Genomic DNA, 12940 nt, shown 5'->3' on the forward strand with positions numbered 1-12940 from the left:
CAATAAGGGATGGATCCAAAATGTCCTGAGCGGCTACCCAGGATCTCTCCTCTGGTCCATAACCCTCCCAGTCCACCAGGTACTGGAGCCGACCCCCTCGTCTCCGCGAGTCCAGTAGTTCGCTCACTTGATATGCGGGATTCCCGTCAATCTCAAGTGGCGGCGGTGGTTCTGGGGCTTCATGGCCAGGGTCAGCTCCCGGGTGGACCGGTTTGAGGAGGGATACATGAAAGGATGGAGATATACGATAATTAGTAGGCAGCTCCAGTTGATATGTGACATCATTTACTTGTTTTATTATCTTGAATGGTCCTACATACCTTGGGCTTAGCTTCTTACTGGGCAGCCGCATCTTGATGTCCCTCGTCGAGAGCCAGACCCTTTGTCCAGGTTGATATGGGGGATGTGGGCGTCTGTGGCGGTTAGCTTGGGTCTCTTGATACCTGATCGCTCTTTGTAGTCTCACATGAGCACTATCCCACACCCTCTCACTCCTACGAATCCAATCATCAACGGCTGGGACATTGGATGGTTCTCCTGACCACGGGAACATGGGCGGCTGATACCCGAGGACACATTGGAATGGGGTCATACCTGTAGCCAATTTGACTAGTGAGTTTTGAGCATACTCGGCCCATGGTAAAAACTCTGACCATCTGTGTTGTTCTCTGTGGCAATAGGTCCGCAGGTACCTCCCGATCTCCTGATTAAGTCTCTCGACCTGTCCATTAGCCTGTGGGTGGTAACCTGAGGTAAGGCTCACATTAATGTCGAGCTGTTTACAGAAGGCCCTCCATACTTGGGAAGTAAATTGAGTACCTCTATCACTCACTATGTCCTCGGGTAATCCGTAGACGTGCTCGAACAGGGCGAGGGCAGTTTCCATGGCAGTGGGGAGGTTCTTCATGGGAACTAATCGACATGACTTCGAAAATCTATCAATAATGACTAAAATGACTGTGAAACCGTTAGACAATGGTAAATCTGTGACAAAATCAATGGATAGATTAGACCATGGTCGCTGAGGGATGGGCAGAGGCTTGAGCAAACCGGCAGGCAATTCTCTGGGGGTCTTGCATTGTGCACATACCTGGCATGCCTTGACATAGTTCGTCACGTCCCGAGATATTGACGGCCACCAAAAGGCGTTCTGCGCTAACTGTAGCGTTCTGTTGATGCCTGGATGACCTGAACTTAGTGAAGTGTGTACCCATTGGAGGATGTGTTGGCGTATTGTTGATGGTACGTAATGTTTACCAGGAGGACATTGAGGGGGTGCTGGTTCATGCTGTAATTCCCTCTGCAGCTCCTCCATTATATCCCAGGACACTGGAGCCAGGATTACCGTGGGTGGCAGAATATTATCCGGGATTCCCTCCCTCTGAGGAGCGTCATATCTTCGTGACAGTGCGTCAGCCTTACTGTTCTTGGAACCTGGACGATAGGTGACAGTGAATTGAAAACGAGTAAAGAATAGTGACCATCTTGCCTGTCTGGGGTTCAGTCTTTTAGCTCCCTTGATATATTCCAGGTTCTTGTGGTCCGTGATGACTTGGAACGGGTGCACTGCTCCTTCCAGCCAGTGTCTCCACTCCTCAATGGCCGCTTTCATGGATAATAGCTCCTTGTTTCCCACGTCATAATTTCTCTCAGCTGCTGTCAGTTTCCTGGAAAAGTAAGCACATGGGTAAAGTTTCCCTGGTTGACCGTGACGCTGTGAGAGAACAGCTCCAATTCCATGATCCGATGCATCCACTTCCACGATAAACGGTAGCTCAGGATCAGGATGTTTGAGAATAGGGGCTGTGGTGAAACGTTCCTTAAGGTTGAGAACGCCCTAATTGCTCCTCATTCCATCTCAATTTGGACGGCTTTCCCTTTAAGAGAGAGGTTAGTGGTGCAGCAACAGTACTATAGTTCGGATAAAGCGTCGGTAGAAATTTGCAAACCCTAGAAACCGTTGTAGCTCCTTGACCGTAGTGGGTTGAGGCCACTCCGTAACTGCTTTAACCTTGTCATCGTCCATCCTCACTCCCTGGTGGCTGATTTCGTAACCTAGAAACAGAGTTTGTGACACATGAAACTCACATTTCTCCTCCTTAACATACAATCTGTGCTTCAGTAACCTGGACAGAACCTCCTTGACATGTCCAATGTGATCTGCCTCATTCTTTGAGTAAATGAGGATGTCGTCAATATAAGCCACCACGTATTTGTTCAGGATGTCCTTGAAGATTTCATTGATGAAGGACTGGAATACAGCGGGAGCATTAGCTAGCCCATACGGGCATAACAAGATATTCAGAGTGCCCTCTAGTCGTCATGAAAGCAGTCTTCCACTCGTCTCCCTCCTTGATCCTTATCAGGTTATAGGCACTACGGAGGTCTAACTTAGTATACATCCTTGCCTCGCGTAGTTGTTCAAGAGCTGATGGAACTAAAGGTAGGGGATATCGAAACTTGACAGTGACGTTATTTAGGCCTCGATAATCGATGCATGGGCGCAGGCCTCCATCCTTCTTTCCTACAAAGAAGAATCCCGCTGCTGCAGGTGATGTGGAGGGTCTAATGAACCCAAAGCTAAGAGCCTCATTAATATATTCCTCCATAGCCTGGCTTTCAGTTAATGACAATGGGTATACCTTACTTTTGGGTGGCATGGCGTTAGGTAGGAGGTCAATCGCACAGTCCCATGGTCGGTGAGGTGGTAATTCTGTTGCCCGTGATTTGCTAAACACCTCTGACAGTTGCCTGTAGCATGCTGGTATCTTGATCCTCCTCTGATTTTCCGGACTCTCTATACTGGTAGTGAGGCAGTTCCTTGGAGATACAGCGAAGCATCTGTTAATACACGTGTGAGACCATTGCGTTAACTCACCTCTACCCCAGGATATAGTTGGGTCGTGTACCGAAAGCCAGGGGAACCCGAGGATTGCTTCATACTTGGATGAATCAACAATATAGAACGTAATGGTTTCTTTGTGGAACATGCCAACCTGGAGAGTAAGAGCCTTGGTTCTGTGAGAAATGCCTCCTCCGATATCCTCGTCATTAATGGTCTTGATCCTTAAAACAGATTCACAAGGTTGAGAAGGAATGTGATATTTGGCGACTACCTCACGACTGATGATGTTCAAGGTCGCGCCCGAGTCAACCATTGCTGTTAACATAACCTTTACATTGTTTAGACCGAGCATGATAGGTAACATGAGAGCCTTGTTGCTGAGTACGTGAAAATGATTCATATTTACCCGGTTTGTAGTGGTGGGTCTGCGAGGACAGTCAACCTGATAATGTTTGCCTTCTCCACAGTAAAAGCAGAGTTGAAGACGACGCCGGCGTTCGCGTTCTTCCATAGAGACACGTTGGGAGTTTACTTGCATGGGTTCCGGTTTCTCCATTAACTCGTGTCGCATTTGATTCTTTTCCTGGCTCGTGATCATAGACGGCGCTTTACGTTGCGGTGCCTGGCGCTTAAGATTATCAATACGGATTGTTAAATTGACGAGATCGGAAAAAGATAAATCCTCACCTCTACACGCCAATTCCGTCTGTAAATCTGCCGTGAGACTCCGTTTGAAAGTCGCCTTGAGTGCGACATCATTCCAGCCGCTTTGAGCAGCGAGCGTCCTGAACTCAATAGCATAATCAGCGGCTGTGCGTTTACCCTGGGACAGATCCATTAATTGGGTTGAGATATCCTTGCCCCCTGCAGGATATTCAAACACCTCTCTTAGCATCTGTAAGAAATAGTTAGCAGATGTCTTGATGTGGGGATCTGTATCCCAAACTGCAGTCGCCCAGTCAATCGCTCTTCCCGTCAGTAGCGTCATAATAAATGCACACTTGACTTCTTCATTGTTGAATCTACCCTGCTGAAACTCCAAATACAGCCTGACCTGGCGAATGAAACCCTTGCACCGTTCAGCAGAACCGTCAAACTTTTCGGGTAAGGCAAGGTTTATTGTAGAAAACGTAGTAGGGGGTAGATCCTGAATGTACCGGGTGAGGTGTTCGTTCACCGACTGCAGTTGATCCAATCGGGACTGGTAACCTTTCAATAGCTCCTCCTGGTATGCCATCAATTGTTGCATGTGTGTCACATCCGCTGGAGTCTGGTCAGGCGAAGTATTCTGTAAGGAGGAGGCGGAAGCCGATTGCGATTCCATGTGCGGATGTTTATTGGAAACACACACACAGATGAGGATGGTCAAAAACAAGCAAGGGTTGGCAACAGTAATATCAGTCCGGAAGGCAAACATACACAAAGGGAAATCCGTGGGCAAAGTCGAATGGAGGCAATGGTCAATAACAAAGTTCAGTAGTAATCGGTTACCGTAACAAACAAGGATGATCCGTGAAGCCGTGAGTCGATAAAACAAACAGAAGGTCATACACAATAGTAGTCAGTAGTACAATGGTACACGCTTGGTAAGGCAGACAGGCTGGCAATACTTCGCGTAGAGCACCTGGTGCTCTACGGTTAAATAGCCCTAACCCGGAAGTAGCAGCAGAGGGCACGGCTCGGGTCAGTACTCGGGAGAGGGTTCCCTCTGCTGGCTGGATGTACACACACACACACACACACACAAAAAAAAAAAAAAAAAAAAAAAAAAGGGAATACACATACAAATATTATACAGAAAATAGAGGGGAAAAAAAAAGAAAAAGGAAAAAGAAAACAAAAAGAAAGGGGGTAATTTCTTATAAAGAAAAGGAAATTAAATAAAAAAATAAAATAAAAAAAGGGGGTAAATAAGGATTCTGTATCTATAATGCAGGTATGGTCTCAAAGAAGGAAAGCAGAGGATTCCACATTTTATAGAATGAATTGACAGAGTCACTGATAGAGTATTTGATTTTTCCAAATGTAAGAAAGACATCAAATCTTTCAACCAAGAGAGATTAGGAGGGGGGCATGAGGATTTCCAGTGTAACAGAATACGTCTTTTGGCTATTAATGAGGCAAAGGCTATAATATCGGCATGGTGCTTCTTATATAAGCCATCAACAGGAGATATTCCAAAAAAATTGCTGCTATTGGACAAGGTATCACAGAAACACTAAGAGCTTTTGACATTGTATCAAAAAAGACGACCAGTAAGAATTCAGACTAGGACAAGTGTAAAATGTATGAGTATGGTCTGCTGGGGACAACAGGCATCTATTGCATCTATCATCTTCTGATAAACAGAGTTTTTTTAATTTTGCTTTAGTGAAATGGATTCTGTGAACAACTTTAAACTGAATGAGATTTAAGCGAGCACAGATACAGACAGAGTTAATTTTGGCTAAAACAGTGTCCCACAGCTCCTCGTCAATTTCCTGTTCTAACTCCATCTCCCAGGTTTGTTTGAGTTTAGAAAGAGGAAGAAGATGTGAGGACCGAAGCAGGTCATAAATGGAGGAAATGCGGTTCAGAAATTTTGGTAGCAAGAATATATCTTCAATTGAAGTATTCTTTGGCTGCTGGGGGAAAGTATCCAAATGTTTTTGGCAAAGTCACGCATTTGAAAATAACGAAATAAGTTTGATTTAGAGATTTTATAATTACTCAACAAATCGTTAAATGACCCAAATGTGTGATCAAAGAACAGATCCCGGAACTGTATTAAACCCTTTTCATTTAGCTGTGTGAAAGTAGAATCCAAACTAGAAGGGACAAAAAGATGATTACCACAGATAGGCGCCAAAGTGGACAATGCTTTTAATTTGAAATGATTTCGGAACTGTTTCCAGATTTTTAGTAAAGAGAGTACAATCGGGTTTGTGGTGAATTTAGTGGGACATCGCAGATTGGGGTCAAAAACCAATGCGGGTAATGAGGAGGATGATACGCAGGAATTGGCTTCCATCCGACACCAAGTGATATCTGGGGAATTACACCAAAAATATATTTTTTGGATATTAGCTGCCCAGTAATAAAAAAGAAAATTTGGAAGTGCAAGACCACCATCCTGTTTGGCTCTTTGAAGTGTTAACTTCGAAACACGTGGGGTTTACCAGCCCAAATATATGAGGATATGATGGCATCAAGTGACTTAAAAAGGATTTGGGAGAAAAATAGGAAGCGTCTGAAACAGAAAAAGCATACGTGGAAGGATATTCATTTTAATTGACTCAATCCTGCCTACTAACGATAGCGGAAGATTATTCCACTGTTGAAGATCTGCTTTAATACGGTCTATTAATTTAGTAAAATTTTCTTTTGCAAAGATTTGATAGATTTTGAGATTTGAATCCCTAAATAACGAAAACCAGTAAAAGACATGTGAAACGGAAGTAACGTCGGGGAGATTTGTTTTGCCAACGCGTTAATTGGAAAACATTCGCTCTTAGCAAAGTTCAGCCTATACCCGGAAATAGAGCCAAACTCGTTTAACAAATGCATTATGTTGTTCATACAGTTAAGAGGATCTGAGATGTATAACAAAAGGTCATCAGCATATAATGATACCCGATGTTCCTGTTCGCCTCTACTAATACCTGAAAACACTGAAGAAGATTTCAAAGCTATAGAGAGAGGCTCAATAGCCAAAGCAAAGAGGAGAGGTGAGAGTGGGCATCCTTGACGGGTACCCCGAGAGAGAGAAAAATAAGTAGACATTTCAGAGTTTGTTTTCACACATGCTGAGGGATTGGAGTACAATAAACGGATCCATGATATGAATGTAGATCCAAATCCGAAATTTTGTAGAACTGTGAATAAGTAATCCCACTCCACCCGGTCAAAAGCTTTTCTGCATCCAGCGAAATGACCATTTCTGGCTTTGATGACCTGGATGGAGTAAAGACTACATTCAGCAGACGGCGTATATTGGACGATAACTGGCGGCCCATTATAAAACCAGTTTGGTCATCTGATATAATGGATGAAAGATGACACTCTAAACGTTTGGCCAAAACCTTAGCTAATAGTTTAACGTCATTATTAATTAAGCTAATTGGTCTGTAACTGCCACAAAGTTTAGGGTCTTTGTCTTTCTTTAATATTAATGAAATCAAAGCTTGGCTTAGGGATGGTGACAAGAATCCTTGGTCCAAAGAGTGATTGTACAATTCTAATAGAATGGGGGATAGCTGATTAGAAAACTTTTTTAAAAATTCAGTTGGGAAGCCATCCGGGCCAGGGGCCTTGTTGTTTTTCATGGTTGCGATGCAAGAAGTTATCTCTTCCAAACTAAGAGGTGCGTCTAGGCTACTGACTGCTTCTGAGCTTAATTTCGGAATATCTAATTGAGAGAGAAAATCATGAATAGCATTAGTGTCTGAACAAGCTTCTGATTTATATAGCCTAGAATAAAAGGAAGCAAACTCTGAATTTATTCTGACTGGATCATTGATAAGATTATTTGAGGAGTCATAAACCTGTGAGATTAATTGAGAAGCCCGCTGATGTCTGAGCTGAGATGCCATGAGACGGCTAGCTCTCTCTCCATGTTCATAGTATGTTGCTCTTGTTCGATTTAGCAGAAATTCTGCCTTATTGGTTGTCAGTAAGTCAAATTCAGTTTGTAGTTTAAGCCGCTCCGTCTCTAAAGCCGTGTTTGGTGACCTGGCATTTGATCTGTCCAACTCTAAAATTTTATCAATTAGTTTCTGCTGTTTTAATTTTCTGCATTTGGTCCAATATGCATTTAAAGAGATTATCCTTCCTCGTATGTATGCTTTGAATGTTTCCCATAGCAGTGATGGCGACACAGACTCAGATTTGTTGGTGTCAAAAAATCTATATTCTTAGAAATATATTCACAAAATTCCTTGTCAGCCAATAACCTGCTATTGAGCTTCCAATTTCCAGCATGTTTACAAGAATTTTGAGGGAACGAGAGATCCAAATGTGTGGGGCATGGTCTGAGATAATTATTGCAGAATATTCTGTAGATTTGACTAAAGATAAAAAGCTTTATCTATAAAAAATAATCAATACGTGAATATACATGATGGACATTCGAAAAGAAAGAAAAATCTTTTGCAGTTGGATTGAGAAATCGCCAGGGATCTACACACCCCAACTGATCCATTACAGATGAAAAGGTCCTAGACATTGAGCTAGGAGCTGATATCCTTGGCTGAGAATGGTCCAAAGTCGGACTTATTGTGCAATTAAGATCCCCGCCCAAAATAAGGTGGTGAGTATCTAAATTTGGAAAGTGGGAATATAGTGTAGTCATAAAGGCCGGGTTATCAAAATTAGGGGCATAAACGCTTACTAATATAACAGGGGTCTGATATAGAGTACCTGATACTATTACGTAACGTCCACCAGGATCAGAGATTACACTGTTTGGGACAAACTTTATACGTTTGTGTATTACAATGGCAGTACCTCTAGATTTACTATTAAAATTTGAGTGAAAAACCTGACCAATCCATGGCTTACGTAATCTGTTCTGATCACACATCTTGAGGTGAGTTTCCTGTAAAAAGGCAATATCCGTAGACATACTTTTTAAATGCGAGAAAACTCTTGATCTTTTAATTTGACCACCAAGGCCTCTCACGTTCCAGGTAACAAATCTGATAGTATTGCAAGTAAGCCTCCTCCACTTTAACTTTAGGAACACTCATTTGTTGTTGGAGAAAAACAGCACATAATGATGATAATAATGAAAATGATAATAATGAAGATGATAAAATGAGCGAAAAGATCTTTGAGACACATGAATAGGTGAGTGAAGAATAGAAAGGAAACAACAAAAACAAAAGAAAAGAAAAAAGAAAAAGAGAAAAAAAAGAGAAAAACCTACTATACTTACAACTCTGAAGCTCGTCTTTTGAACATGACGAGATGCCAGAACACCCATTTACACAACCGATTAACCACGTAGAATTGTCTACTCCAAAAACTTAAATTTACACCTTGTTAAATTTTAGTGATACATGAGAAACGTAAATCTTAAACATATTAATAACGTATCCGGACGTAATTGCAATAGAACGAGAGCTTTAACTGGAAGCATTATCTCGAAGAACCGCGTGGTATAAACTGTACCTGTTAAAGTCATCCTTCCATCGTGCAATACAGTTTAGTCTATAGTTCCACAGTTAGTCTGTAAATTTCTGATGATAGAACGACTCTGCTGCTTCAGGAGAATCAAAGATCCGTTCCACGCCGTTGCAGCTCACTCGAAGGCGCGCAGGGTACAGCATTCCAAACCGAACTCCTCGTTTGTAGAAAAGGCTCTTCACTTTGTTGAAAGCCGCCCGTTTCCTCGCCGTCTCTGTGCTAAAGTCCTCATACATTTTGATCTTGTGATCCTTGTAAGAGAGGTCTCTCTGCGCTTTAGCCCATGTCATGACCGAATCTTTGATGATGTAACGATGAAATCTGACAATCAGCGGTCGTGGAGGTTCGCCCGCGCGAGGTTTGGGTCGGAGGCTGCGATGTGCGCGATCCAACTCAGGTGGTTCTGCTAGACAGTCGCCAAGAAGTTCAGAAAACAGGTTAGTCGCAAACTCCCTTGCATTCCTTCCTTCAATACCCTCCGGAAGGCCAATGATTCGTATATTTTGGCGCTTCGAGCGAGAGATCAGATCTTCTATGCTAGCCTTAAGCGCCGTATTCTCTTTTTCCATGATTGTCATCTTCGTTTGAAGAGTGCTGACATTATGTTCGAGTCGAGTTAACTGGTCGCTGTGCTTCGAGCAGGCCCGCTTCCATCTCACTGATCGTAGCTGCTTGCGTTGTCAGGGTCGCACCTATCGATTCAATTGAAGACCGGATTGGTTCCAGAGAGCTGTTTAGAAGTGTAACGAATTCTCTAGTCATGTCCTTTCTGAACCTTTCGAGCTCCTTGACTAGAGATTCGGTTGTAAGTTGCGGGGATGCGGATCCGCTATCTGCCATTTTGCTGCTTTCTTGACAAGTCTGTGCATGTTGAGTTTTGCCGCCTGTCCTCGTTGATTTACTCATTTTACGATTATTTCGACGATGTAAAGTTTCACAAGTATAAAAACTTTCCAATCTGCTGTTAAAATCAGGTGTATTCTGATGAGATTACATGAAATAACGCGGAGCGTAGACACCGTGCGTCTCAACCCCTCATTATCAAACCGGAAGTCCTGACTGAAGTTTAACATCAACACTACTGTTTGCTTAATGCTGAATTTTGCTTGTATTATGGTCCCTGTCACGGTCGTGGTTTCGCAGGAGAGAGCAATCAAGAAGCAAAATAAACTTAAACAGATTTAATCCAAAATGGGCAAAATAATAATAATTACAGACAGGCAGAACAAAAACCACGTATGGACATTGTATGGACACTGACGATTGGACAAACACACAAGACTTAAATATACGACGTAATAGACTAAACTAACAAGGAGCAGGTGAAGATAATTACACAATTAACACGAAGGGAAGGTAGGGCACAGAGAGCACAAGGCATGAGACTTGAGGCGGTGCTGGCTGGGCAGACACTGGGAGAGCGCCGTGGCGCGGGCAATGGAACTGGATGGAGCGCACAGAGCACAGGCGCTGGAACTGGACGGAGCGCACAGGGCGCGGGCACCGGAACTGGATGGAGCGTACTGCGGTGCAAGGGGCCCTCTTGGAATTGTTACATCTTTTATTATTACCTTATTAAAATTGTTCTGTTTATTAGCGTACAAGCCAAAGAGCCGCAGGGCCCTCTTCTTTTTCGCCAGATTATGTGATATTATTATTAGGGTATTATTACTATTATATATTACCAAAGCTGCTATAAGACATATTGTTTTTGTTAGTGTTCTTCTTATTATTAGGGACCAATAATAAAACCAAAGGTTTGTCACAAAAATTATCCCTCAAAAATCAACAGAATTGTCCCAAATCACATACTTATGCACCATTCTACATATGTCATTTTGTAATATAATTAGTGTGAGTTATAAAAAAGTGCAATTACAATACCCTGTTGTCACACCCATGGACTTGGTGCTTGTAAATATGAGAACATGGCAATACTGCAAGACAGTGCTCTCTAAAGCAGCCTCTCAAGCATAAACAAAAAAGTAGCATTTCTATCACTGATCCCAAATAGCTAAATTCTTCTTCACTCCCACAAGACACCAAAATGTTGCTATGGTTACAAATAAATGCTGCTGTTCCATAAACACACAGAACTATAATTTACAGGACTCACTACCATATAAATATGTTGTCGCTCCTTAAACTTGCATCATGAATGTGGCCTATCTTTAAATGAGTAGGATAAGAATGTATTAAGAAAAGGGATGCAAAAATAAATGGTTAATGCTTAAATTTAGGTTTTTGTAAGTATTTTGGAAGTTACTAACCTTGGGCTGCTATTTGCTTTCGTCTAATTTTCAGCTGGGACTTCAGTTCATCTGGAAATGAGGGAAAAACTTATAACTAAAAACCCTTATATTGTTGAACAGGTGGTTAACATTCTTTGACAGTGTTACAAGGGTCACATTCAATATGTTACAGCATGGTTGCAGCAGTCTCAATTTATTATTACATTTATTTATACAACTAAAAAGGAAAAGTGAAAAAGAAACTCAAAAGCAGACCACTACGTGATTTACTGCTTTCCATTGGCATTACAACTGAAAACAATAGAGCTTATGATAAAGGATGGGATGCAGAGCATAAAAATAACAGACAACAAGAATATTGCAAGCTATGGGCTAAAAGGTATAGATAGGTTTTAAACTCTCTCTTACAATCCTCTCATTGCTGGAAAAAATAATGTATCAATTCAGAATTTAAACTATGTTATTAATAAAAGTCACAGGGCAACGTTGACAAGTTCTTTTGCTTCTGGATCTGTAACCTGCGCAATCTCAGATATGTAAGCAGTAAACAACTGTCACAAATCTGGCCCATTGCTTTCCAACTGATTAACACCAGACTTTTACGCTATAACCTGGACTACATTTCCTATCATACAATAACACTCATTGTACACACATCTGCGACCAGTCTCACACATTATTTAACACCCACTCAGTTCCTGCTCAGATCGCAGAGTATTTTCTAGTGCAGCTCTCTTAGTTAACACCTGATTCTCCTGAGGCTCCTGTCTGCGACTCGATTGCTCCTGTCTGCTGAGAGGTTTGTTTGTAGCTCCGCTTCCCTTTTCAATTTATCACCCTCTGTTCTTTAGCGCTCAAATATAATTTAGTTATCTACATGCCTCTGATACTATCAAACTAATCTAACAAATTTGACTGCTGTTTGTTCGCTCGTTTTAATCTAAAACCGTGCGGTGCGTTAATTGAACTTTAATTGAAGACAGAAATAATTTGAGGGATGTAGATACCGCTTTGGATGCGACTAGTTCAGTGAATCAGAGCCCCTGCAGTAGAGCAGCTGGGTGACCGTGAGGCGCACTAGTTGCATGTCACAACACCACTCTTCCGTTCCGTTCCGTTCCGAAACATTAAACAGGTTCTCACCACTCAGTGACGAGAAATCGTCTCAGGTTACTTGACTGTAACCCTGTTCCCTGAAAAAGCGGGAACGAGATGCTGCGCTGAATGCGCTAATGGGAGAACATCTTTTGTTCGACCGGTTGTTGAAGCATGTGTGTCAAACACGCCAAAGTTTGGCTTATATAACCTTGGTCAGGTGACGTCACCCGATCCGAACACCTGGAGGTTATAAATAGATGTGGCGGAAACATCCTCAGGTCAAATTTTTGTCTGAAAGGACGTCCAGTCACGCCCACAGTGCAGCATTGGCGCAGCATCTCGTTCCGCTTTTTCAGGGAACAGGGTTACAGTCAAGTAACCCGAGACGTTCCCTATCAAAAGCTATTCTCGATGCTGCGCTGAATGCGCTAATGGGAACGAGAATACCAACGCCGCCGCACTAGGAGTGTCTGGGTGTGTGCGCGCAACACTGAAGAGGTCTCAGACATTACTCTGGGATGTCGACTCAAGGACATGCAAGCCGGAGTAGCATGGACATCCAAACTATAAAATCTAACAA

The 12940-nt window shown here is 42.5% G+C and overlaps 1 protein-coding gene across 1 annotated transcript in view; it reads right to left on the minus strand.

Annotated features, from left to right (window-relative positions):
- The window catches only part of LOC122334901 (kinesin-like protein KIF6), a 62267-nt gene that overhangs the window by 27191 nt on the left and 22136 nt on the right, over window positions 1-12940 (minus strand). Inside the window, exon 4 of the mRNA XM_043232784.1 lies at window positions 11281-11331. Coding sequence (XP_043088719.1) covers window positions 11281-11331 — 51 coding nt within the window. The remainder of the gene's footprint in view (window positions 1-11280; window positions 11332-12940) is intronic.

Source organism: Puntigrus tetrazona, unplaced genomic scaffold (assembly GCF_018831695.1).
Source record: "Puntigrus tetrazona isolate hp1 unplaced genomic scaffold, ASM1883169v1 S000000682, whole genome shotgun sequence".
Classification (NCBI taxonomy): domain Eukaryota; kingdom Metazoa; phylum Chordata; class Actinopteri; order Cypriniformes; family Cyprinidae; genus Puntigrus; species Puntigrus tetrazona.